Source organism: Alosa alosa, chromosome 7 (assembly GCF_017589495.1).
Source record: "Alosa alosa isolate M-15738 ecotype Scorff River chromosome 7, AALO_Geno_1.1, whole genome shotgun sequence".
NCBI lineage: Eukaryota > Metazoa > Chordata > Actinopteri > Clupeiformes > Clupeidae > Alosa > Alosa alosa.
Genome location: NC_063195.1, coordinates 32,590,367 through 32,615,133, shown reverse-complemented (window position 1 = coordinate 32,615,133; position 24,767 = coordinate 32,590,367). Strand labels below are relative to the sequence as shown.

At 43.4% G+C, this 24,767-nt stretch overlaps 1 protein-coding gene across 1 annotated transcript in view; it reads left to right on the top strand.

Annotated features, from left to right (window-relative positions):
- Positions 1 to 400: 400 nt before the first annotated feature.
- The window catches only part of npepps (aminopeptidase puromycin sensitive), a 35,345-nt gene continuing 10,978 nt past the window's right edge, over positions 401 to 24,767 (top strand). Inside the window, exons 1-14 of the mRNA XM_048248920.1 lie at positions 401 to 784; positions 4,734 to 4,818; positions 6,018 to 6,095; positions 6,835 to 6,956; positions 7,534 to 7,641; positions 8,776 to 8,976; positions 9,561 to 9,657; positions 9,759 to 9,792; positions 10,655 to 10,769; positions 11,090 to 11,254; positions 11,459 to 11,563; positions 12,282 to 12,342; positions 23,020 to 23,129; positions 23,458 to 23,521. Coding sequence (XP_048104877.1) covers positions 494 to 784; positions 4,734 to 4,818; positions 6,018 to 6,095; positions 6,835 to 6,956; positions 7,534 to 7,641; positions 8,776 to 8,976; positions 9,561 to 9,657; positions 9,759 to 9,792; positions 10,655 to 10,769; positions 11,090 to 11,254; positions 11,459 to 11,563; positions 12,282 to 12,342; positions 23,020 to 23,129; positions 23,458 to 23,521 — 1,636 coding nt within the window. The 5' untranslated portion in view covers positions 401 to 493. The remainder of the gene's footprint in view (positions 785 to 4,733; positions 4,819 to 6,017; positions 6,096 to 6,834; positions 6,957 to 7,533; positions 7,642 to 8,775; positions 8,977 to 9,560; positions 9,658 to 9,758; positions 9,793 to 10,654; positions 10,770 to 11,089; positions 11,255 to 11,458; positions 11,564 to 12,281; positions 12,343 to 23,019; positions 23,130 to 23,457; positions 23,522 to 24,767) is intronic.

Here is a 24,767-nt window from a genome sequence, read left to right as displayed (position 1 = left end):
TCATAGGCTGTATTGTAGAATGATTAGATCTATTCACACCCAATTGATGTCACACATCTCACATGCTACTTGAGAGCCTAAGTTTTATTTTTAGTGACATCGGTCTTCATTATCAAATCAAAAATATTCAGTTACTCTAATTTTGCTCCTGTCAATGAGGGGTTTTGGTTGACCAATTGTGGAGAATACCTGACACTGTTTAATCTATTTAAATGCTTCTTGATTTGCCAATGCTTTTCATTATTGTGTTTCCATTGTAAACATTTTTGTCTTACGTGCAACACAATTGGGTCATAGCTTTATGTCTGAAAGGGCCAAATATGAGTTCAAAACCTTCAGGCCATATGAGCGATCCCCTGATTTAAGGGGCCACTCCAACGCAATGACGTAATTTCCTTGTAGTCGCGCGCACGTACACACATCTAGTTGTTTCGGTGGAACTGAAGTGAGAGGGGTGGACGGATAGTTAGCTAGCAGCATTACAGAAGATTTTATGTTGCTGCTTCTGAGCCGTCAGGTCTCGCTGTCATTCGTTAAGCAAGTCATTCCCCGAAGTCCGGTTTTGTTTTCGAAGCCTGCATCACTTAACTTAAGAACATTCAAATTCAAAGTGACATTCAGCACCGTTTTTGCAAACGCTACCATCCAAAATATAATCACTATGCCTGAGAGGAGGCCTTTCGTACGGTTGCCCACTGACGTCTACCCTGTCAACTATGGGTTATGTTTGAAGCCCGACTTAATCGACTTCACTTTCGAGGGCAAGTTGGATGCGCGAATTGAGGTAAGTTTGACTGATAAAAGACGCAAATTAGTGAATTTTGGTTAAGGTTATACAGAACATGTTATAACAGCGTACTATATTATTCTGGAATTCCTAGACCACGTCTTTGAGCCACCTAGCGAGTAGGCTAACTACCCAGCCTAAATGCCGTGGTCGCTAGCTACAACGCGCTAACATTAGCTAACGGTGTCACAATTGAGCGGTAGCCTACGGTTAGCCTGGTAATGACTCTAGCTAAGCGTATGTGTCTGGGTTAGCAGCTGTCCCTGCTATCTAACGCTACATTATGAGGTAAAGCAGATGTCTGTGGAGGACAATCGTTTGGTGTGATTGTTTTAGACAGTAGGTCACTTCTGTTATTAGATTAGCTGGCCTCTCGTATAGGGAAATATCGTAGTTTGCGAATGGCGATGCATAGCCAAGGTGAGGTTAGTAGCAAGTTCACATCAGTCACCAGTTGTGCAGCTAGCGAACGCAAGAAGTTCATTGATAGTGGCATTCATATTGGGTGAAAATCCTACTTAGCTGAACGAGCTTAAGTCACGAAAAAATTGGGCGCTCACTGCAGCCGAATGAATAACCCGAATTAATTGTAGTGTTTGAGTAACGTTACAGTATCAACGCACGAGAATATGAACAAGATCGGATATTGTTTAATCAATGCATAACTTTAAGTGACAAGACAAGTTTTACTTTAGGTTAAAGATATTACATGAAAAATGTTGTGTCCAGCATGGCCAATTTTCAGAATCGTTTGAGTGGCGCACGCGGAGATGAAGCTCCGTAACCAAGCAAAGAAATTGTGTAATTAAGTTCGTAGTGCGACCCGTTTAGAAGTTTGGTTGTTTTCCTCCGACTTAAAATGGGAGTATTTAACTGCGAACGCTCTCTGAGGCATGCATAACATAACAAAATACAATACTGCGATTTTGAGGAAATAGCCGCCGATTATAATTGCGCCAGGCCAGGGTATTGCATGAACACACGAAGTCGACAGATTTCGGAAGAATCAGAGAAATGTCACCCTACGGTATTATTTTAACCTCTACGTACTATTGCTCTCAATGAAAACATATTCATTGACCTGCATTGTCCTTTGCAACTCGTAGTTTCTCTGTTTCAACCAAAGCAGTTTTAAAGGTGTTCCGTCATCCCATTATGTCGAGTTTTTGACACTGAGCGCCACATGGGAAAATGTGCTTGTTTGGCTGTTGTGTTTTGTTGTGACAGCAAATTCCCTGGTATTCCCTTCGGTCAATACACTGAACCCCGCCCCCCCAAGTCTTGCCTTGTCCCCATCACATTTGAAGTTGCAGGTGCACATGCATTGCTTATGCAAAAAAGAGATTTGCATTCATGCCATATAAGAGGCGACATTGGCCTGTTGACACATTTTGTCACATTTTGTCACAAAATGAAGCATGAGGTCAAAATGAGGATTTCCGCTGACATTGGTTAGCCATAGGTGGTGGTCTGGAAAGCTTGTCCTCATAGTAACTGAACTGAACATTGCAAATAGTGTTCTGTAGTGTGTTTAGTTTGTGAGCATGTTATGAAGCTTCATGGTTACTCCATACTTAGAATCCATACTTGGACAGGACACTATAAGGTGTTGTGATATTGTGCTTCTACATGGTTGATCAACGTATCGCTCAGTGCCTCACATTTCCTTTTTTAGGATCCTATAGTGTCCTCTTTAGGTCTCATGATCCATTTGCATGGGTCTTTTAGAGGTGTGATATCAGCATTATACACGGTCAACTTCCTGGAATGCTTCTGTGAAATTGACATACTATGTGTCACGCTGCATTGGGTGGAGGGGTGAGGCTGTTCGGTCTGGACACTCTGAGAGGCCTTTTAGTGCTGTTTGATGCTTATCAGTGATGCGGTTCCCTTGCAGATGATGTGCGTTGCAAATCTAGTTGTCCATCAGAACTCCAGTCACAAGATGAGTTGTCTGTGGGTTCTTATTGGCTGTCCACTGTGAGAAAGTGGAAAAGGGTTCTGCTGCAGACTGCTTGGTGATGGGGAGTGTTGCAATTTACAGGGTGGGGAGAACCTGGTGGTCATCGGTCCAAATTCAGCAGCTTCAGTCCTCTTACTGAGTTGATGGTCTCTCCAGGAATCCAATGTTGTATGTTCAGTGCCACAGGTTTGGCTTGTGTATCTGGAAGTCAAAACCAGTTCTGGGTAGGGAAGGCGTGATCTTGATCAAAAATGTTGATTCTGATTCCTGTGAATTTTAGATGATTGAAGGTCCTATGTGCTTGGAAGCTGCTGATGCAGCTTGATTTCTCTATTGTTCTCCAGTGCAGATATCTATCCCGCCATGACTGTACAGCTGAGATTGTGAGGGCCCACCTCAGTTTAATGTGTTCCTGGGAATCATTGCCTTGGGACACCACAAATCACGTGTAATGTCCTGTTGGAGCGGTTGCCACCTCCTCAACCCCCCCGCCCCCCGGCCCCTTCCATACTTGCTCTCCGCCACCACCATCATGTCCGGTTGGCCAGCTAGTCGTCACTGAACCGTTAAATTAACTACAGCCCCCACAATGCCGCAAACTATGAATATCACTGGCAGAACTGGGCTACGCAGAGAGCGAGCGAGCAAGACAGACAGAGAGTGTGAGAGAGACCGAGAGAGAAAGAGAAAGAGAGCGATGAAGAAGGAGGGGGGGGTGGCATCGCATGGAAATTCAGTGTGCCACTGTGCTCCTGGGCCGGAGCGGTGCAGGTCACATGGGCGCCTCTCGCATTGCATCCAAGTCACATCGAGCCACAACAAGCCTCATTTAGACTCGAAAGCCCTCACCTCACCAGCAAAGAGTGGACTCGGGTTTCCAAAACACAAAGCTCTCCCACCGTGTGAAGTTGTCTATCGCTATAGATTTCCTGTGAGTAAAGTGCTACCTGCTATTTTAATGGAGGCTATTTGGCAGCAGCATGCTCCTGCCCAACCTGCTGTGGCCTTTCTCAGCATTCGATGAATACAGAGCAGTGATGTACTGATGTTGTGGGTCAGCACTGTTGTTATACAAAGGGCCTTGTTCTTTGTGAATTTGTGCATTGCTCTCACGAGTAGACCTCTCCGACTTTGCTGTAGTGGTTTTGATGTAGATCTGTCTCTGTCTCACTCTTACATCAAATACATTTCAAAACAGCCCTACTCGCTCCGCTATCAGTTAGGTGAGTGTCCAGAGGTCCGCTGTGATCTCACAAACCTCCATCTGTTATCATGTATTACGTGCCCTTTGGTTTGACACAGCCACTTGGGAGTAGTGGGGGCCAGGCTGACCAGTTCAGACTCACCTGTTCCACTGCCAGCTCGACCTGACACTCATCTGCCTTGCAGCGGGCGGAGAGAAGGCGCAGCAGCCGTCCAGCCTGCAGACCACACTACCAGGAACACTAAACAACGATGCCCTTTTCTTGGTAGCCTTGGTAGTTGTTGGGTTGGAGTGAAATGCACATTACTAAGGGCAACTGTTGTATGTTTTGGCTGTAAATCCGGCGTGGGAGCGCACTTCACAGCCTGGGTCACTTCACTTCTTTGCTTTGCTGCCAGCGGCAGAAATAAAGCAGAAGAGCGTTGGGCTAGTTTGGTCACTTTATTCACTTGTCGTAGAGGTGTCCGGTTCTCTGCCACATCTGTTGTGCGCGGCCTGGCCCGGCGCTCATGACATTCCCCACCCTCTAAACATACTACAGCTGCAGCCAGGGCCCAGAGTGCCAACTGTGCGCTGCGCTGAGTGAGGCATGCCGCAGTGTCAGCAGTTGGCGCCGCCATTAATATTAGTGATCTTAATCTGGAATTCGCGTAATTGACCTTCAGTTAACCAAGCGAGGAGTGGTGAGTGCTGGCATTTTGCAGACCATTGAAACCCCCACCCCCAAATCTCCACTCTCTCTCGCTGACGTGACTGATGACCCTCTTGTCGTCCCGTAGGTTGTACAAGGAACAAATCAGATTGTGATGAACTGCGCAGACATCGACATCATCACAGCGTCTTTCGCGCCCGAAGGAGGTGAAGGTGAGTCCAGCCGGGGAAACAGCTGCGTACTGGGACGACTCAACGGTTGTCACGGCAGCCGGTGACAAACACTGTCCAGGCTCTTAGGTTTATGAGTGTTTGGCAGAGTGTTGGTTATAGATGCCTTGGTTGTAATAAACATTTCATTTATTTAATCAGGTTTACACAGCCCTTGGATTAGCTTGTTTTTACTTTTACAAAAAGACCACGCCAGCTCTGTAGTGATTTTTCCCGTTTGTCATCCCTGGGCATAGAAAGAGGTGAGCGTATCTGTAACTCGCCAGGAAAAACCATTAGCTGGTGCTTCAGAGCATCCTGCACTTAACAGGCATCTCACTGATTCTGTCCTTGGCACACTCACTTTAATCACCAAACAGGCAGGAAGGTAAACATGCTTTGTGTCTTTTGGGAAAAAAAGCAGTTCTAAAGTTGCCGCCTCTCACTGAAGTACAGGCTATTGTTATGCATGCAGCGCAGATCAGTAACTCATATAAAATGAATGTGGTTGGCAGCACAACTTTGAGTGTCATTAACACAGATGCTCACATCAAAACATCAGCCCCATCTTATTAGATAGATAGATAGATACACACACACACACACACACACACACACACACACACACACACACACACACACACATATATACATACTTACTTACTTTATTGATCCCCAAGGGGAAATTCCTATGTATCTAGCAGGGTTATGCATGTGTATCCCATTAGCCTTAGCCTAGTATCTGCACAATCTGGAAATAGGCTAAATGAATTGGCCACGATTTGCCTTTGAGGGAGAAGTGTCACTTGTACGTTAGTCCGTCTTTCCCCTCCTCTTCCTCTTCCTAGTAGTGACACAGTTACATAATACAAGGTCACACTAGGGAAGGTCCCAGATGACAGGCTAATGCTATCTTGAATATCAGTGAACTATAACAAAGGCCTTTACAGCAGCCTTTGTTGGTGTTTTTTTGGTTAAGTATGGTATGATGTATTTCAACTGGGCCATAGCGCTGTCACCTTCTATTAAGATATACTCATGCAGAAGTATACTGTGAGCATAAAATAATGTCCTCCTCTTTCCTTGGTCCATTCAAACTCTGTGTTTTACCCAAAGGGCAAATGTTGAGCTCATTTGACCACTTTGATCTCACATCAGCCTCAATGACTTAATTATTTATTTTTTTTCCTTTTCGTTGCTAGAAATAAGCGCCACAGGGTTCAACTACCAGAACGAGGATGAGAAAGTCACGTTGTCGTTCCCCAGGGTTCTCCAGAAAGGTGAGTCTGCGTGTGGGGTGTGGGTGTGGGGGGTTTATTATGCCGCTCATCTCTTTACACAATAACAATCGTGCCAGTATTAAAGGCCTTGAGCAGCAGCCACCTCGCATTCAAAACAAATGGCTATCTAAGATTTTGCACCTTCACTTAACGGAAATTTCCACTCTCCATCCACATGCTGCTGTGTGCCCCCGTCCTTCCCCTTTCTCCCTCCACCCCTCTTCATTGTGTGAGCTGTCAACGTATAGAATGAGGCCCTTTCAATATGGTGGCTGGCAACAAGCTCCATGTCAACAGCACCCTCATCAGTTGCCATAGTTGTTTCCTCGTTAGGGGGCCATTTACGAGACAAGAGCGTCTCTCAGTGTTTGAGTTTGTAAAGCGGTCGGCCGATTGTGAGCTTTCAAAAGACCACATTCACCACATAACCACCACCAGCTGGCTGGACCCAGCACAGAGTGCACAATGCAAACAGTCCCGTCCTGTTATAATATTGCACAGCAAGTGGAAGTTTGACCAAACGATGAAAGTACTTCCTAGAGATGCATGCCTTGTCAAGGAAACTGCAGTAGCCTTATAGGTTGCAATTTGATATGTAGGTACACACACATGCCTCTTTTTGTGTGCCTGTTTTGTCCGGCTCATGTTGTTATAAAGCGTCCATGTTATGCGGTGGCTATTCTATTTTGCTCAGTGCAAGCTGGCTGTGTTGATAAAGCCCTCCTCCATGTGCCCCCAGGGTCGGGTTCATTGAAGATTGACTTCGTTGGGGAGCTCAACGACAAAATGAAAGGCTTCTACAGGAGTAAATATGCAAGTGCGTCAGGAGAAATCCGCTATGCTGCCGTAACACAGTTTGAGGTAAACACAAACAAACAAACATGCAAACAAATCTCATGACACCTGGACAAAACACACTACATAGAATGTGCACGGTGCATGCCATGGCTCTTGCACAGTTGCTGTGCTGTAAGGCTTTCTCTACTATGGATTGACCTCAAAACATCTCACTAAATTGCAAACCTGACTGTGTAATGGTAAACCTTGAGTGTCTGGCAATGGTTAACTCCTGCGAGTAGAGAGTGAACAGGAAGAAAGGACGAAGATCTATATAGAGGGAGTTAATGGGCGCTGTTCCATCTAGAGATGCAGTCAGTGGATTCAATTAACAACAATAATACTATACATACTATATCCCCCTGTGTGCCTGTGATTATGTGTGTGTGTACATGCACAATGCATATATGTATGGCTGTGTTTTGTAGAGGCTCGGCACATGTTCTTACTTCAGGCATGTGCTGTTTTAAAGTACTCTGTGTGTTGTCCTGTTTTTCCCAATGAACTCCTTCTGGTCACCTCTAACTACTTTCATCTCTGTCCCTGCATCTCTCTCTCTCTCTCTCTCGCTCTCTCTTTCACTCTCCCACTCACTCTCTAGGCCACGGATGCCCGCCGAGCCTTTCCCTGCTGGGACGAACCCGCCATCAAAGCCACCTTCGACATCAGCCTGATCGTTCCCAAGGACCGAGTAGCCTTGTCAAATATGGTACATGTCTGACCTCTGCTTCTCTGGCTGCAACTGGGAATACAGGCCCCTACATGAGTCAGGGCCCTAAAACTATTTGAGTCACGTTACACACACACACAGTTTTGTCTCTCTCTCCCTCCCTCCCTGCGCCACTCTACTCCAGGTCTCTCTCGCTCTGCCTTCCCCGCCCCTCTAGGTGTTTCCCAGTCTGATGATGTGTTTCTGTTTTTTCTCTCTTTTTTCACTTTTATCTCCCTCTCTTCCTATGCTTTCTTTTTTCCCTCTTTGTCTCTCTCTCTCTCACCCCCCCTCTTCATCTGTGTTTATTCATCCCCCTCTCCCTCCCTCCCTTCCTCCCTCTCTCCCAGACAGACACAGAGAGAGAGAGAGAGAGAGAGAGCTTATGTAACACCTGGCCAGAAGGCATTGTGACTCCTGCAGCTGAAGTAGCCCAGCTGTCACTCTCTTCCTCGGCTCGGAGAGCAGTCTTCGGGACATGGGAGATCATAATGATAGAAATCAAAAGCCCAGAACACCACATGTAGCATCCTGGCAGCCGCCTCTTTAAGCCCGTCAGCCCATGGAAAGCCATGGGGCGCTTCACGCTCTCATTACTGGGCGCCTCGGTCGTTCCCGGGCCAGTTTTCGTTCTTTTAGTCCCAACTGTGGATGTGGGTTTTTCAGTGTCGTCTTCTTTTTGCAGCGATCCACACACGCGAAGATACCGCTGAAAAGCAAGTTGAGCTTTAGCAAATGGGCTAATTCTCGGGATGTGGTGTCTGCTTTGGCAGGCGCGCTCCCTGGTGTTTTATGAACTCCTATAATTGTGGCTCAGTCGTTTTCTAAACTCAGGGACGCTTAACTGCCACAGTCCGGCGTCATATGACCGAGCGGAATTTGTCCGTGGCTTTGGTCGGCCTTCTGTCTTGGGCCCGGCAAGGAAATGAAAGCATTAAAGGCTCAGTTTGGAAGAGCAGTTGGAAAGGCACTGGCAAAGGCTGCTATGACTGGAATGCCAGTGTTTGTTTTCTGATTCTGTGTGAGTGTGAGTGTGAGTGTGCGTGTGCGCGCAGTGTGCGCAGTGTGTGTGTGTGTGCACCCTTGCCCTCATGGGCTAACCCGTAGTTTGTCTCGAATGTCTCCTCTCTGCAGAATGTCATTGATCGAAAGCCATATCCAGAAGATGACAGCCTTGTAGAGGTGAAGTTCGCCACCACACCCATCATGTCCACGTACCTCGTGGCGTTTGTCATCGGCGAGTACGACTTTGTGGAGAGCCAGTCGTCGGACGGCATCATGGTGCGCGTCTATACACCTGTGGGGAAGGCGGAGCAAGGGAAATTTGCACTGGAGGTATGTCAGACTGCACCACGCTCACTGTCGTAATCTGAAAAAACGGAATATCAACGTAATGTAACGGGAAGGGAGCGTAGGCGAGTTTATTCTTCTCGGTAGCTGGGACTTATCAGGTACCTTGAGACCTTCGTAAGGTAAGCGGTGTCTTCCTGGACTGAGTCATCAGCTCTGTGGTACTGGCCGCACTGCTCCACTGCATGCAGCCCTAAGCCTGGGATAATACTCCGATAAGGTCTACCTGTTAAGACACGGACAAGGAGCCGGTGGGGAGGAGGCAGGACGAATTGAATGGCCTGGGGGAGGAAGAGGAAATGAGAAGTGTGGAATTGGGGAGTTCAGGGGAAAATGCCCTGGTGACTCCTCAGCGCTTCTCTTGTGCATGTGGATCAGAGGATTGAGCAAGATGTTCCAAGTGAACAGTGTCTAGTAGGCATGATACTCAAGAAACTAGTGGAGAATTCCATGTTTAGATTTTGGTTCATTGTTGCCATTGTTGCTTGCGTAATCATTAGAGGTTTTGGTTGTTAATATTTTATTATATAGTATATAATATTTGTACACTAATGTCTGTTTTTTTCTAGGTTGCTACAAAGACTTTACCCTTCTACAAAGACTACTTCAATGTTCCTTATCCGTTGCCTAAAATCGATCTTATAGCTATTGCTGATTTTGCTGCTGGTGAGTGTCCTGGCGTCTTCCTCATAAACATCTATCCTGCTTCTGATTTGGTAAATAGCAGGAAGTGGCCTAACTCAATTTCTTTTTTCATTCCCATTTAGGTGCCATGGAAAACTGGGGCCTTGTTACTTACAGGTGGGTAGGTGACGGGAGTCTTGTGGGCTAAATATGCACAAAATTCACCATGGCGTTCAGACTTTGCACTCTGGCCAGTCGGCACATTTTTGCAAACACTCCACAGTGGGAAACAGTAAGCACAATAGAGAGAGAGGTACTTGACGGCAAATAAAGTGGGTAAGCCCATCAGATGGATGATGCCCTAAGCGCAGATTAAAACGAGACATTTGTTAAATACAGAGCGGGAGTCGCAGTACAGGTCCCAGGTCTGGGGTGGGCTGGGATGACTGATGTGATTGAAGAGGATATCAGCAGATTTGCATGGTGTGCCAGACAATACAAAGACATACAGATCTGCCTGATTTAGTACTGCATATAGGAACCCTATTTGATTGTTTGATTGATTGTGTATGTGACAGGTGACCCCCCAGCCCCAAGGTATATTAATATCCTAAATCTCACATTTAATATTTGTTATGTTATATATTATGAAGTATTTTGATTTAAATAACCATTTCTGCACAGTAGATATCACAGTGGTCTACAACCTCCATCTGTCACAGTGGACAAATAGGATCAGTGCCGTAGAAGTCAGTGAATGGCCAGCTTTATGGACACAGAGCTCTGAAAGTAGCCTTCATTTGGCATACAGTATGCTGACGTACACACGTCTTAATAGGCAGATCATACATTACTCGCCAAGGCACTTCTAAGACTGGGCTCTCTTATTTCATCATTTCAGCTCACAGTCTGAGAAGGACCATATGGTGCCTGTGCGTTTGGGGTCTCATAGCTGTTGTTAGAAGAAGGGGACGTACAGTGCAGCTGTTTCAGAGCGCTGGCCTTTGACCTTCTACCCCTTCTCCTCTTCCTCCCGCAGGGAGACGGCTCTGCTGATTGACCCGAAGAACTCGTGTTCGTCCTCACGGCAGTGGGTGGCGCTGGTGGTGGGGCACGAGCTGGCACATCAGTGGTTCGGCAACCTGGTGACCATGGTGAGGCCAGGCTGCTTTTCCCAAAAAGAGAGGGCTCTGTTCTGGGTGTAGACACCCCCTGCTCCCTAGAAAAAACTGTTTCCTACCCCTCAGTAATGCGCTCTCCAAGTGGTTTAGTGAAGATGCTGTTGGTCATTTTAGATTGTAGATTTGTAGCAAAGACTGAGAACCTATTATGATTCCTTTGACATCGAATTTAAAATGTCAGGCTTGTCAGCATTGTGCATGCAAATGCATTATTTTGCATGCAAATGTAATCGTACAGCCAAATAGATCTGTGTACATGCATACAGTGTTTAAAACGTGCTCCTCTTGAACAGGAATGGTGGACCCATTTGTGGCTTAATGAGGGCTTTGCGTCATGGATTGAGTACCTGTGCGTGGACCACTGTTTCCCAGAGTACGACATCTGGACGCAGTTTGTGTCAGCTGATTACACGCGGGCGCTGGACTTGGATGCACTTGACAACAGCCACCCCATAGAGGTACGCAAGGGATAAAGCCCTTAAAAGAGGACCTTCCTTAAATGGAAAATAAAGTAAAAAAGGCCTCTTAAAAAAGCAGTGGAGTTTGAAGAAGTCCACAGTTGACCCTATCCAATACCTCCGTGTCCTATTGTCAGCATGGCTTAGAATGTTCTGTGTCAGTAGATCATGGCTGTGACATTCCGTGTGCTCTGTGCTCTGCAGGTGAATGTGGGGCACCCCTCAGAGGTTGACGAGATCTTCGATGCCATATCCTACAGTAAAGGCGCTTCCGTTATCAGAATGCTGCACAACTACATAGGAGATGAGGTGAGGAGATAAGCACTGCACGTGATCAGGGTGGTTGGTGTTTTTTGTAAGTCCATTTCAGTCAGTCAGTATGAGTATGGGCCAATTTGTGATCTGATTGAGAGGCCATCTGAGCCACATTGCAGTTTACACAAGTAGCCAAGTTACTGCAATTGAGCAGATTTGTATTCTTTGTATGGAGCACTTTTGAACGAGTTAATGGATTTTTACACACTTGGTCCCATTCAGCCCTCTAAACAAACTCAGATCTATGACTCAGCATTTTTTTGTGCATAATGTGAGCACTCCAAACGAATGGACCCCTCTAAAGCGAACCAAACTGAGACCACCTCGGGAGGCCATCTCGGCATGGTTCGCTTTGTTAATGAATGGTACACTTAGTTGTTTTTCAGTGTCTAGCTTTTAAGTCTGGTGAAGCAATAGATGGCATGGAAATGTACTTTTACTTTGAACTTTACTTTTATTTATCACAACCACCTTCTGTTCTTGGAGCTTTCATTGATCCACTAAGGCTTATTTAGGCTAAATTATCTCATATCTTCCCAGTGGCACACATATCAGCAGCACGTTTATGAAAACTTTACTGCCACAGATAACACATTGATAGGCCTTGTATTTATAAGCCAGTGAGTCATTAGAACCAATTGCAGTTATGTAACGTTTGCCGCCTTGTACCGTGCAGGTTTGTAAACACACTTCTATGACATTTGTTTTGCAGGATTTTAGGAAAGGAATGAATGCTTACCTTTTGAAGTTTCAACATAAAAATGCATCTACAGGTAGGCCTTGCATATTGTATATATGTATATAAGATATGTAGACGTCATAGAAGTTGTAGTATTTGTAATGACTGTGGGAAAGAACTGGGCGCATTTGGTCAGTCCGTACTCCACAAGACTACCACAGGGTGCCCTGTCCATTTCTAAGCAAGTCTGCAGTATTGCAGTCTTGTGTCCTGCCAGCGGTTGCCATCCCAAAGGCCCAAATGTGACTCACCGAGAATGAGATGGCTTGCATGGGCATGCTGAATGCCTGGTCTGTGCCAACACCCCTAAGTCTAATGGAGCGCCTAGGAGCTTTAAAGGCGTGCCTCTGACTCCAGGCTTCCCAGATGCTCTATCAGCTCATCTCCACGCATCACAAGTGGAGTATGCGAGTGACCACAGAGGTGTGAAAGTGAGCCCGTTGGCTGTCTCAAGTGTTCAGATGGCTTGATTTGAAGCTTTTGGTTGCACTGGGTCAGATCATATGGGCTGGATTTAAACTTGAAGTCAAGTCTAGTTTATTTATCTAGCGCATTTCATACACAGAGGCAATTTAAAGCAACACCAAAGAACTTTTCCTCTGTCACACGCACCATTTGTTTATCCAGCACCGGCTTTGCAAATAACAATGTCCACAGACAAGGTAGAACATGTTGCATGATTTTATGAAAGTATGATGTATTGCGACATCAGATGCAAGTCAAATTTTAGTTTCTTATGCAGGGCTCCCGCGGATCCTTAAAAAGTCTTAAATACAACTTTCGGTTTTTAAGGCCTAAAAAAGTCTTAAATTGTCGGATTTCTTGAATTTTCAAAAGGGAGGTATTAAATTTGCGTGTGGGACCGCCAGCGAGTGAGCAAGCGCAAGAGAGCGAGTGAAATGTCTCCATCCATCCGAACCCAATTGTATAAGTGACTATAAAAGGCTACGGGAGGAAGTGTAGTGGTTGCAGAGTGAAGATGTTTTTCACGGGTGTGGTTAAAGGTGTGAAAACGGTAATAATATGTACAAATATGCCTGACGTTTTCGTGGTGTAGCCGAGGCCTGAGAGATACGCAGGTAGCCTGCGTGAGTGGTAGAATGAGCGGGAGAAAGTTGATAAGCCAGTTAGCGATAGGGTGGGCATACCTTCGAATTTAGGCCGGATTTTAAAAAGCCCTGTCCGGCGTCCGGCGCAGCCTCAAGCCGGACGCTCATTTGTCCTCCTTTTCGGAGTTGCGCTGGGTATCTAGAATCTTTGCTCGGATACAGCATGGTTTCACAAACTATGGACGCGAAGACTGCTGGTCAAATTATGCGCAGTGCTTCTGTCACTCGTCTGATAATTTGCTGCACAATTTATGAAGGAACCACGGACTGACATGCATTTTCGCAATCAGAAGGAAATATGTTAAGGTCAATTGTTTGCATCTTCCCAGCGTGTGTTGCTGGCCTAGCCTAGGGAAGAAAATATCTGTCTAAGTTACAATACCTGTAGTATCTGTCAGCAGCTTGCTTGCCAGCCTTTCCCAGTAGGCCTACTTCGCAAAAGTTAGTACTACTTAGTTTTGTTTTGATTGTCGGCGACTGGCTGCATAAAAAAAAAAAAAAAATGTGCGTTCATAATACGTGCGTGCTTGAGATGAAACCAGCAGTTTTCAGCAGGATCCGAGGAGGACCTCTCTTAATTAATTTAAAACAAATCAATGGTTTTACAATGTTTCAGTCAAGCTTTGGTTTGTTTAGATACAAGGATTAACTTTAATTTGCTGTGCTGTATATGGGACATATGATGCATATGGGAATAGATGCACATAGGAAATTATATAAAGTAGGCCTATTAAAATATTTAAATAGCTTAGTCTAACTTTGAAAAAAAATATTGAAGGGAATCCAGTCCAGTGCACATGTCTTTGGCAAGAAATATAGGCTACTACAGATACAGGTGAAGAACAGTCAGTCTCAGCCAGTAAGCACAACCAGATATGTACAGCCAGCTTCAAAAGCAAGCAGCCCAGACCCTAAAATTTGGGTATTTATAGCTGTGAAGGTAAATCACACAATTATTTTTCTTTAGCCAAAATATATTTCGTAACTTCTGTAGACATCCAAAATTGGGTGGGGGTTAAAATTAGTAGAAAAAAAAACTGTTTCATAAAAAAAATGTAAGTTGTCGTATGTATCTATTTGCCGTGGAGATACCCTGTTATGTCTCATTCCATCGAACTACAGATCCGCTACCCGATCCGGCAAACATAGTGCGGTTATAGTCGATAGAGGGCTGCGAAGCGAATGCAGAAAGTGCCATTCACCCTGTTATGAGATGATGAACTACTGAAACGATTTTGGAAACATTATTTTAAGGTACAAAAAACTCTTTGGTGTTGCTTTAATGTGCTTTACATGAACAAAAGCAAACAGTAATAGCAAATAAAAGCATAAAGGGCAATTGTCAAAGAACAGTTTAAAAAGTAAAGATCATAATGAAAACATAAAACACACAAGGTAAAATCATTTAAATATAAAGAATAATTAAAAAGACAAAATAAGACACAAGGTAGAATAATTTAAAGGCAGATTTGGAATTTGTAACTTAATTCATTGTAAGTGCAGTTAGCAGAAGGCATCTGAGAACAGTTTGGTGTTAAGTCTAGATTTAAAACTGGCTACAGTTTGGGCCTTTTTGATGTCATCCGAAAGTTGGTTTCAAAGCTGAACCGCATAGCAGCTAAAAGCTGCTTCACCGTGTTTAGTTCTAACAGCAGGTTTTACAAACAGGTTTTTCTCCTGAGACCCGAGAGGTCGAGAAGGTGTGTACTGCTGAAGCATGTCTGATAGAAATTTAGGTCCTGCTCCATTTACTGATTTATGTACAAGCAGAGGCCAGTGCAGGGACTTAGGAATTGGAGTAATTTGGTTAATTCTTTTAGTTTTTGTGAGAACCCTAGCTGCTGCATTTTGTATCACCTGAAGCTGTTTGATCGTATTTTTAGGAAGGCATGTGAAAAGCTCATTGCAGTAATCAACCCTGCTCGAGATTGAATGAATTTTTTAAAATCATATTTTGACATCAGCCCTCTAAGTTTGGCATTATTTTTGAGGTGGTAAAAAGCTGATTTACTTATTGCTTTCATGTGGCTGTTGAAATGTAGATCACTGTCAATTAATACACCAACATTTGTAACAGTATCCTTTGCTTTCAACCCTTTTGTGTCAAGGAGAGTGGCAACCCTAAAGCCTATGGTACGCTCCCGCGTCTGCGTCCTGCGCACGCGGCACTGGTGAGCGCGTCACGAGTCGACCGAAATTTAAGACCGCGCGTCAATGTGTGAAACGGAACTGCTGTAAACACTCCCCTCCAGTAGGTGGACCACATAGAAGAACAACACTTAAAACCTAGACAGAAGTAGGCTTGTTTGGTTATCATAACGACGATGGAGCAGAGCACCTGTTCTCAGCTTGTCTGGCTACCGAGTTACGTGAAACACCACGACATGGAGTCAACTTCGACCGATGTAAAGCCACAATCCACAGATACATTCTTTAACATTATCTTTAACGGTTACTTTACCATCTATGGTGTAGAACCCAAAGTATTTCAAGACACCACATTTTAGATGTTGGGGACGTAATTGTCCGCTCAGGCTGGCCATTCTGTGCGTTATCTTTTATTGTTGAAACGGGGTGGCTGCATGGGCTCATTGTGGCTACTGGCTATTATATTGGCTTGATTTGGTCATGAGCCCTGAATGAGATGGCAAACAATAAAATAAAACTAATCATAGACTATAGAAATGCGCTACACAGCACTAAAAACCGAATAGTTTATTTATAGTATATACGGATATTTCACGTCATGTTCGAATAAAAAGTGACAGCCCTACTCCCTGCATAGAGAGCTGACATGACTTTGGATTAAATGCATCTTGAGCGTAGCCTAGCATCTATTACTGAACAATGCTGAAATCAAAATATATAAAGGTAGCCTATCTATCTACAATGCTCAGGCGAAACCTAGTAACACTTGTTGATCCAGATGCATTCTCGCCTGTTCCGTATATAATGCGTTATCAATAATGATTATAATAATAAAGGGAATGTAGCATACCTCTCCCAGGTGCATTCATTATCACCTACTCCTGAACAATGCTGAATTCAAATCTCGAAACTCGCCTGTCAACACCGGATAATGCATTATCATAATAATAATTGAAGGATTAACCTAGGCTACCTCTCGCTCTAAATACACCCATTATCACAGTGAGACATTAACACATTATGAACACAAAGAGTTAGGCTACTTCAAAACTTTTATTGACACGTCATAATTACAGGTTTTTGGTTCATACTTTTTGGTATGAGGCAGGTGTGAAGACTCAATACAAATTTAATTGAGGACATCTATACGCACAACTCTTTCTTACCATGGCACTGCTGTGTTTAGAAAAATTTCTTTACTTTGTATCGCGGCACCAAGTCACTCAGCTACGTAGCCTAATAAGCAAGTAAGCTATAAGCAAGTCTCTCGGCTATACCAACAGGTGTGCTGTGTGTGTTCTGGTGGATGATGCGATGGGCCAACTTGGGCCATTCTACCGTATTTCTTGCAAATTCAGAGGTTGAAACATTTTGAAAAAAGTGTCTTTTTTTCCCCCAAAACTTTTAATTCACACACATTGTATAACATCTAAGTTACACATCTCTAATAATTGGACATTTTAATTTCATATTGTCTTTTTATACAGTTTTGGAATGTTTTCCTTCTCCCAAAATTTGTCACTACCGAAACACAATAACAATTAACAAAATAAGAAGTTTTGTGATAACCTATTAGGAATTTCTTTACATATACCTTCTAAATATATTTTTTAGAATTTTCTTAAAGCATTTCCATGATTCAACTGATAACAATAATAATTTTTAACACAAAATAAGTGTCATTTATGAGATTAATTGCATTTTAAAAACAATATTTCTTTGTAAAACGCATAAAGTTGATCATACCGTTTTCAAATTTAAGGATGTATTACTAAAAATATATATTTAATCAAACACCACCATGTTATCTTGTCAGATGATTAGATATACTCTTTTTTTAACAAAACATCCTGTGTTTCGCTTGTGACGGCACATGTTCGGTTGTGACGGTAGTGTTTCGGTAGTGACTACTACATCAGACTGTCAGTATTTTGTCAAATGTTACACATAATGCAGCTAGCACATAACAGACATGTGTATAGATATTATTATTATTTTTTTTTTTTTTATTTTTCTTTTTTTTTTTAAAGAAATCTGTTTAATATTTTACTGAACAGCTGATGGATAGTTTGGGATGCAAGATAGAAAATGTATGCTTGGTTTTATTATCCTTCAAGAAAGATTTATTAAGTGTTCAAAAATGGTCACATTTAAAAAGTATCTAACATGTTAACAATTGCTCAAAGAACACATATAACCTCCAGATCTCATTTTAGTGTTCAATTTGTTACCTTCAGGGCCCTTTTTTGACAATCTAAGACGCATGATCTGAAGCATATGGTTCAGGTGTATGTAGGGAGTGTCTAGTTCACTTTTCCTAGTTTGACAGCAGAATAAGTGATCAGACGCCAGGTGCATGGTTCAAAAGGATTGTTCTAATGTCCCCCGCCCCTTAATTGAAGGGCTACTTCAAAGTAAAAATGACCCAGGGTTTAAGTTTGCAATACTTCTGTTTATCTGTAGTTAAGTGTAAGGCTGTTTTGTTTTGATTGTTTTTACGCTGGAGTATCCCTTTAACCCTTAAAGGTGTAGGTTTTTGAACATTCTAAGTTCCGCAACAATTGAAAGTTCTAAAATTCTATGTTGAATTCAATGAACCCAGATATTCTTTAGAATGTTAATTTCCCAACATTCCCGTCACACCGGTGTGACGGTACTCCTTTAAGGGTTAAGCATGAATGTTTGTTAGGTATAACCCATACCTGCCAACACTCCCATTTTTCCATGGTTTCCCCCGTATTTCAAGGTCATCTCCCGGCGGCCACCCGTTTTGTTTTTTCTCCCAGACAAATTGCATGACCATCAAACTTAATTTTAAATTCACGGATCCATTCATTTTTTCTGTTAGTCTGACATTTCCTGGGTTGCCTAATTCGGTATGATATGCACCCTACACATAGCCAACACAATGACTTACTTTCAATTTCAATCCTGTTGTCATAAAACCTGGCAACCCAAAACCCAGTTTTTGAAAGCTAAATGTTGGAAGGTATGCCATAACCAATCAGGAGAAAAACAATAAGAGTGCCATCTTCCATTCCCTAGAAGCAAGTACTGCATGTACCATGGCACAGTACCACCATCTGGATAAGCAAACACATTTCTGCAGAAGGGATCTGCTGAAGGCAGACTCTTTTACTCTTGTGCAAAACAAAATGTGAACGTATGTATGGAACTATTGTTGGAATGCTTGAAACCAGGCTACGCCGGTTTGCCTCGTAATAGGCAGCCTAAACTCACTCTGACTCACTCAGACACCCCAAGTAGTTAAGCAAATCCGCAGTTCAGTTTTTGTTTTTTAAATGTAAGACCAGGTTCAACAACAACGAAAACAAAACGAGGGTGTAGGGGTGGTCCACTGTGTAGGAATTCTGGACCATTACCCGGATCAGGAGTGAGGTTTAGGGGGCATTAGGAGTGTAACGGTAGGTGTGCAGTATGTTGGTAAACCTCCCTGCAGACACCTATAGAGTAGTGTTGCAGCCTGGGCTTTGATTATTTGCTTTGCTTTTGCTTTGCTATTGCTAGCATGCTCGACTCCTTATCCGAGGTGCTGCTGTTTGCGGGTTCGAGTCCGGACGAGTGACAGGCTGAGCCACGTGGTCCAACACAACACAGATTACACAGGCAAACCAGTGTCCCCAGGTGTATGGAGTATGTTTGTGTCTGTGTACTGTCTACGCTCATGTACTTTGCTTCCTAACACCCCAATAACATTCCAATGAATGTTAAAAATGCTAAGGACATTCATCCAAGCACACCAGCAGTCTTTGAATTGCGTTGCCAGGGACTCGTTGCTTAGGTCAGTGGTTCTTAAACGTTTTTATCTGCCGACCCCCAAAACATATTGGCCAAGTCTCGAGACCCCCTTCTCTCCAGCCAATGAAATTTGGTATCATTTTGGAAAATGTTGTAGGACTGGCATTGGAGGCAGAAAATGTTTTCTCTCATCAGTACGCCATGTCAACATCAAAACCAAGCCTTTGACAATATATAGAACTGGCAGTCCTGTGGCAAGAACAGGCTGCATAATGTTCTGTCACTGGTAGGCGTATGTGCAGCATCTTTAAAGTTATCGTTGCAAGAGACGCAGGTAGAGATTTGAGTTTACGTAAAACAAAGCACCCACATTCGGAGGAACATTATGGAAACATTGTAAATTGTAACCCTATATCTAGGTCTACTGAATATCCCAGTTTTTAAACATGTTGGTCTGAAAACCTTCAAAACAATCATTTTGCGACCCCTCCCATATTTTTGTCAACCCCCCTGGGAGTCCCGACCTCCAGTTTAAGAAACACTGGCTTAGGTCTTATTACCAGGCTGTTAGATTCCTGACAGTGCACCCTCAAAATAACTGAAATAATGCCCATTTAACTTTAGACCACGTTCCTTGGTTAGTGGTGTTATAATTTTTTGTGACGTCAAAATAGCAATTTGTGATCATATGCCTGACCACACCTGTTTTTTTTTTTAATCGATGCACCCGTGGGGATCACACAGTATGGGTGTCTGGCGGAATAATGATAAAATGTGCTGACTTAAAACCAGGAAAACAATTGTGTCGCACCTGAGTGTGAGATAGGGCCCTCAGTCTTCCTAACTAATACTTCTGCAAAAAGATGCAGTTGAACAATGATTTCTTTCACTTTTCTTTCTTAAATATTCTTGGTACTTCACTGAGTCATCCCTCAATATTTGTCTATATTTTATCAGTCTTTCTGCTCCACTTTTTCCTTTATGTTTAGACATGTTGGCAATTTGTTTCTATATTCATGGGTATCATCAGGTCCCTTTCCACAGGTGTATACAAAATGGAGCTGGTGGCTAAAATCATTACCATCCTATGGGCTAAACCTTACAGTGTTTCGGTTGTGACATAAAAATGCGGGACAACATTTTTTACATAATGATTTATGATTTTTGAAAAAAATATGCAATAAATAAATATTTTTTCGATTGATTTTATCATAGGTATTCAAAAGATCTTTATAAAAACATGCGTGGAAAAAATTACAAAAATGATTGAGATTTAGGCCTTAGGATTTGGGACAGCCACCTCTCAATTGAAAGTACCCTAAACATGATGATTTTATATATATTAAGCTTGATGCTACCTCAAATATTGTTTTAATTCTTAATAGATAATAAAAAAGATCTTTATAAATATGTAACATTTTTCTGTATAAATGCTTTTTAAATACATTTTTAGGGTCTGGGACAGCAATTTGCACGAATTCGGTAGAATCGCCCACTTATCAAACTTCCCAGCAGACAGGCGAAAGTACTCGTGGTGCTTTTCCTCATCTAACAGCCGCATCTTTTGCACACACGTGTGGAACACTCCTTCACTTGCTCTTCCTTCGCTCGCACATCCCACGTTCTTCTTTTCTTCAGTCGTTTGTGTCGGTTGTGTCCTACTTTCAGGCTCGACGTACCGCCCCCAGTTGGTGGGGCAGAGTATCACAGTTAATCCGTAGTGCGCAGGCGCTAACCTTAATAATCTAACGCGCATTCAGGACAGCAGAAGTTGGAGTATGCTTCACGTCCACAGAAAAAATGTCTTGGACATGCGCAAATGTGACGCAGGACCGTACCACAGCCTTAAGTCTTTCCTCCTTTTTACCAAATATAATTTTTTTCTTTGTTCAGCTGAAGAAAATTGAGACATCCTGTTGTTGATTTGTTCAATACACTGACAAAGAGATTCTAAGAGATTGATGTGTGTGTGTGTGTGTGTGTGTGTGTGTGTGTGTGTGTGTGTGTGTGTGTGTGTACGCGTGTACGCACACATGTGGGTGGAAATGAGAGAGACAGAAGAGAATGAGAAGGAAAGTTTGTTTGATGAAGCCAAATGTGTGTGTGTGTGTGTGTGTGTGTATGTATGTGTGTGTGGTAAGAGACCCAAACAGCAGCTTTCCTGCTGCAGGCTTCCACCATCTGTACATGTCTTCAGACAGTTTGTGTTTATTTTTAACCTTTGTTGTCTCGCAACCTCTGCAAGGGTACAGAAGTTGCGAGAAAGGTGTGTGTACGTGTGTCAAATGGACATGGATCTAGATAGATAAGCCTATCTCTCTTGCACAGAATGAGCCCTGGAGATATTTTTCTTTCTTTATTTTTTTCTGTGGACGTTCTGAACATGTTCCAACATGCTTTTTTGTTTGTTTGCTTTGAGGTCTGGCAGGTGTTAATAAGTATTATCTGTGGCAGTCGTCTTGGGAGTTTGCAAAACTGATCAAATGACTCATGATGGCAAGGCATCAGAGAAAGTGCTTAAAGAAACACGCCAACGTTTGGGGAAATGGGGTTGTAGTAGAGCTCCCTTTAAGCTATAGGCTAGGGTAGCTATAGGCTAACTGGAACAACCCACATCCAATGAGTTATGCTAAGCTAGGCTAATGGTAACTCAGACTGAGTTAATTCGCACACACAGAGCGAGGCATATATCCTCTTATTTAACTCTAGGGTAGACGGCAAATAAGCTCATTTCCCAAAAAGTTGCCGTGTTCCTTTAAACACTCCCCAGATGACATGTTTACAAGTTAAGAGCAAATTAAAGCAACCTCTTTAAATCTTTGCCTGTTACCTGAACTTTCTTTGTTTGTCAGATACAACTTATTATAGTGGGTTGTTTCAGGCACTGACTGCAAATGTTAAAAGCTTTTGTAGATTGTAGCTTGAATCACTTCTTTGAGCAGCCCTCTCACAAATCAAGAACATTTTTGGGGGGAATTTAAACATTTCTCTTATCTGGCCAAGGTGTGAGAGACTTGTAAACAAACACTGGACACGGTCTCTAACGACCACTGGACACGGTCTCTAACGACCACTGGACACGGTCTCTAACCACTGGTGGCCAACTCCAGCCCTCTACCTCGAGGCTCCTCCCTCCTGAGTAGCAGGGCTGCAGCGCTTCTCAAACACATCTGAAGCCCTTCGGGGTGTGTGAGTGTGGAGCCGAGTGGCTCTGTCTTGGTCTGGTGCCTTTGATTGGGCTGGAACTCAGTCTGTCAGGATGGCACCTTGGACTAATGCTGTATCATCAGCCTGGACTAACGCCCCGCCCCCCCAGGCCTGGTGGAGGGAGCGGTGGACATTTGAACCACATTAACGTGGGTCTGGACAGGGTCCCTTTGCCTCTTTAACGTCGTTACGGAGCCAGAGGCACTGGAGAAAGCTCCCACTTCAGTTGCAACATGAGTTTCATTAAAATGAATGTTCCCTTCATCAGTTTAAAAGCAGACGGTAATAGTTTGCCAAATATAGGATATGGCCATGTGCTTTGTTTTGTGTTGTTTTGTTTTGTTTCGAGTACTACTATTACCTGCCTTGGTGGAGAGTTGACCTTGAATAATTCTCAGGCACTACACCACAACCACAACAGGGTTTTTTGACTGTCTGAAAGTGTTGATGTTTGCTGGATGTTGAATCTCATTTGCCCTTCTGTCCAGAGGACCTGTGGGACTGTTTGGAGCAGGCCAGTGGGAAGCCCATAGCTGCGGTCATGAACTCCTGGACCAAGCAGATGGGCTTCCCCATCATCGTAGTGGACCAGGAACAGGTGCAGCAGCCGGTTTCTAAAACTGTCCCTTTCTATTGACACACTTGAGTTTTTAAACTGCCCTTTCTATTGATACTATTGAGGACTCGTCAGAACTAGTCAGTGTGCCATTATCCCTGTGTGTGTTCTCTCTGTGTCAGCAGGACTATACAATAATTGGACATGAGAATATTAAAAAAATAATGAACGTAGTTTATTTCTGAACTGTTTTGATTAACAGTGCAACAGTCAGTAATTCAGCCAGTTACTCTTGCGAGACATTTGCAGTATGTTCTGTGAGTGCCCATATTTTGCTGATCAGTTTTTGCAATGCTCTCTGTTTTCTCAGCAAGGGGAGGATCGTGTGCTCAAGATCTCTCAGAAGAAGTTCTGCGCTAGTGGACCACACAACGGTGAGAGGAGCTTGCAGTAGCACTGTGAACTGTACACACCCAACTAACTCACGGGTCACACTCACCCTGAAGGGAACATAGTGTTTGTTCAAAGACTTTTTTTTCTATCAGTCATCGTGTGAGAGATCTGGGGGAGGGGGCTGTGTGTGTGTGTGTGTGTGTGTGTGTGCACGTACAAATGCCTTCATGGGAGTTGTAGGTCAAGACTTGAGACCGGTATTTCATGTTACATCACTGTTTCAGGCAGCTATGCTGAGTGGGAGGCTAAGACTCAGTTTCCTTTTTCTTTGAATTCCTTGGTTGGGAAGCAGTGCATAGCACAGATAGTCATTTGCCAAAGTCTCTGAAGTAGGGGTGTGGGAATTGCTTCAAAGTCCACTATACAATATTATAATTATATTAATATTACAATAATATATGGGCCATGATACATCGTTACTGCAATAGAACAAGTAGTACGATTTGACTCTGCAATACATGGACATTTATTTATCTCATATATTGGTTTGTATACCACTGAGAGTCCCTACAGCCATCTTGCAACATTAGTTCTTGTAAATTTGTCCTTTCCTATATTCGATGTGACTCAAGAGATAGACAAGGTCTTGCACCATCTTGTTAGCCATGGGTGCCATTCCGAACTTAGTCCTGCCCACAACATTTGAGGTCGGGAAGTTCGGTCTGGCATCTGGTATGCTCGCCCTAGATCGGGCGGACCAATCAAATCAGGCTTTACGATGATGGACAGGTGAGCAACAGCGCCTGGTCTATCACGTCATCTGAGCACGCTTTGATTAGGCTTGTGTTTGAAACAAAAACGCTGTGGCTAGAAGGATACATGGCTTTTAAGACCCCATATGGAACATTCATATTATTTAATGAGGTTGTATCACTGAAAACGATTATTTCTGAAAACTTTGGCCAAAGTTGAGATGTGGGAAAACTCGTGGTTTCACTTTCATCAAGGGAAAACAGCGTGTTGCATTGTGAAATCTCTTTTGCCCAATGCCAATTGAAATCTCTGATTGACTACCTGTTCGAGGGATTTGCGACAGCCTTTCCCAGCTGTTTAACATGTTTGTAGCATATCACTGTTCAGAATTATTTTTAAAAATGGAGGGATATAGGTGAAGAAGGATGGTTTGTGTGTTTTCTTCCTACACCTCATGGTAAGCTATTTTGTTGCGCTGATTGATTAGGTCTATCCAATTGAGTGCAGAGGCATTCCTCCCTGTATCGGTTGAAA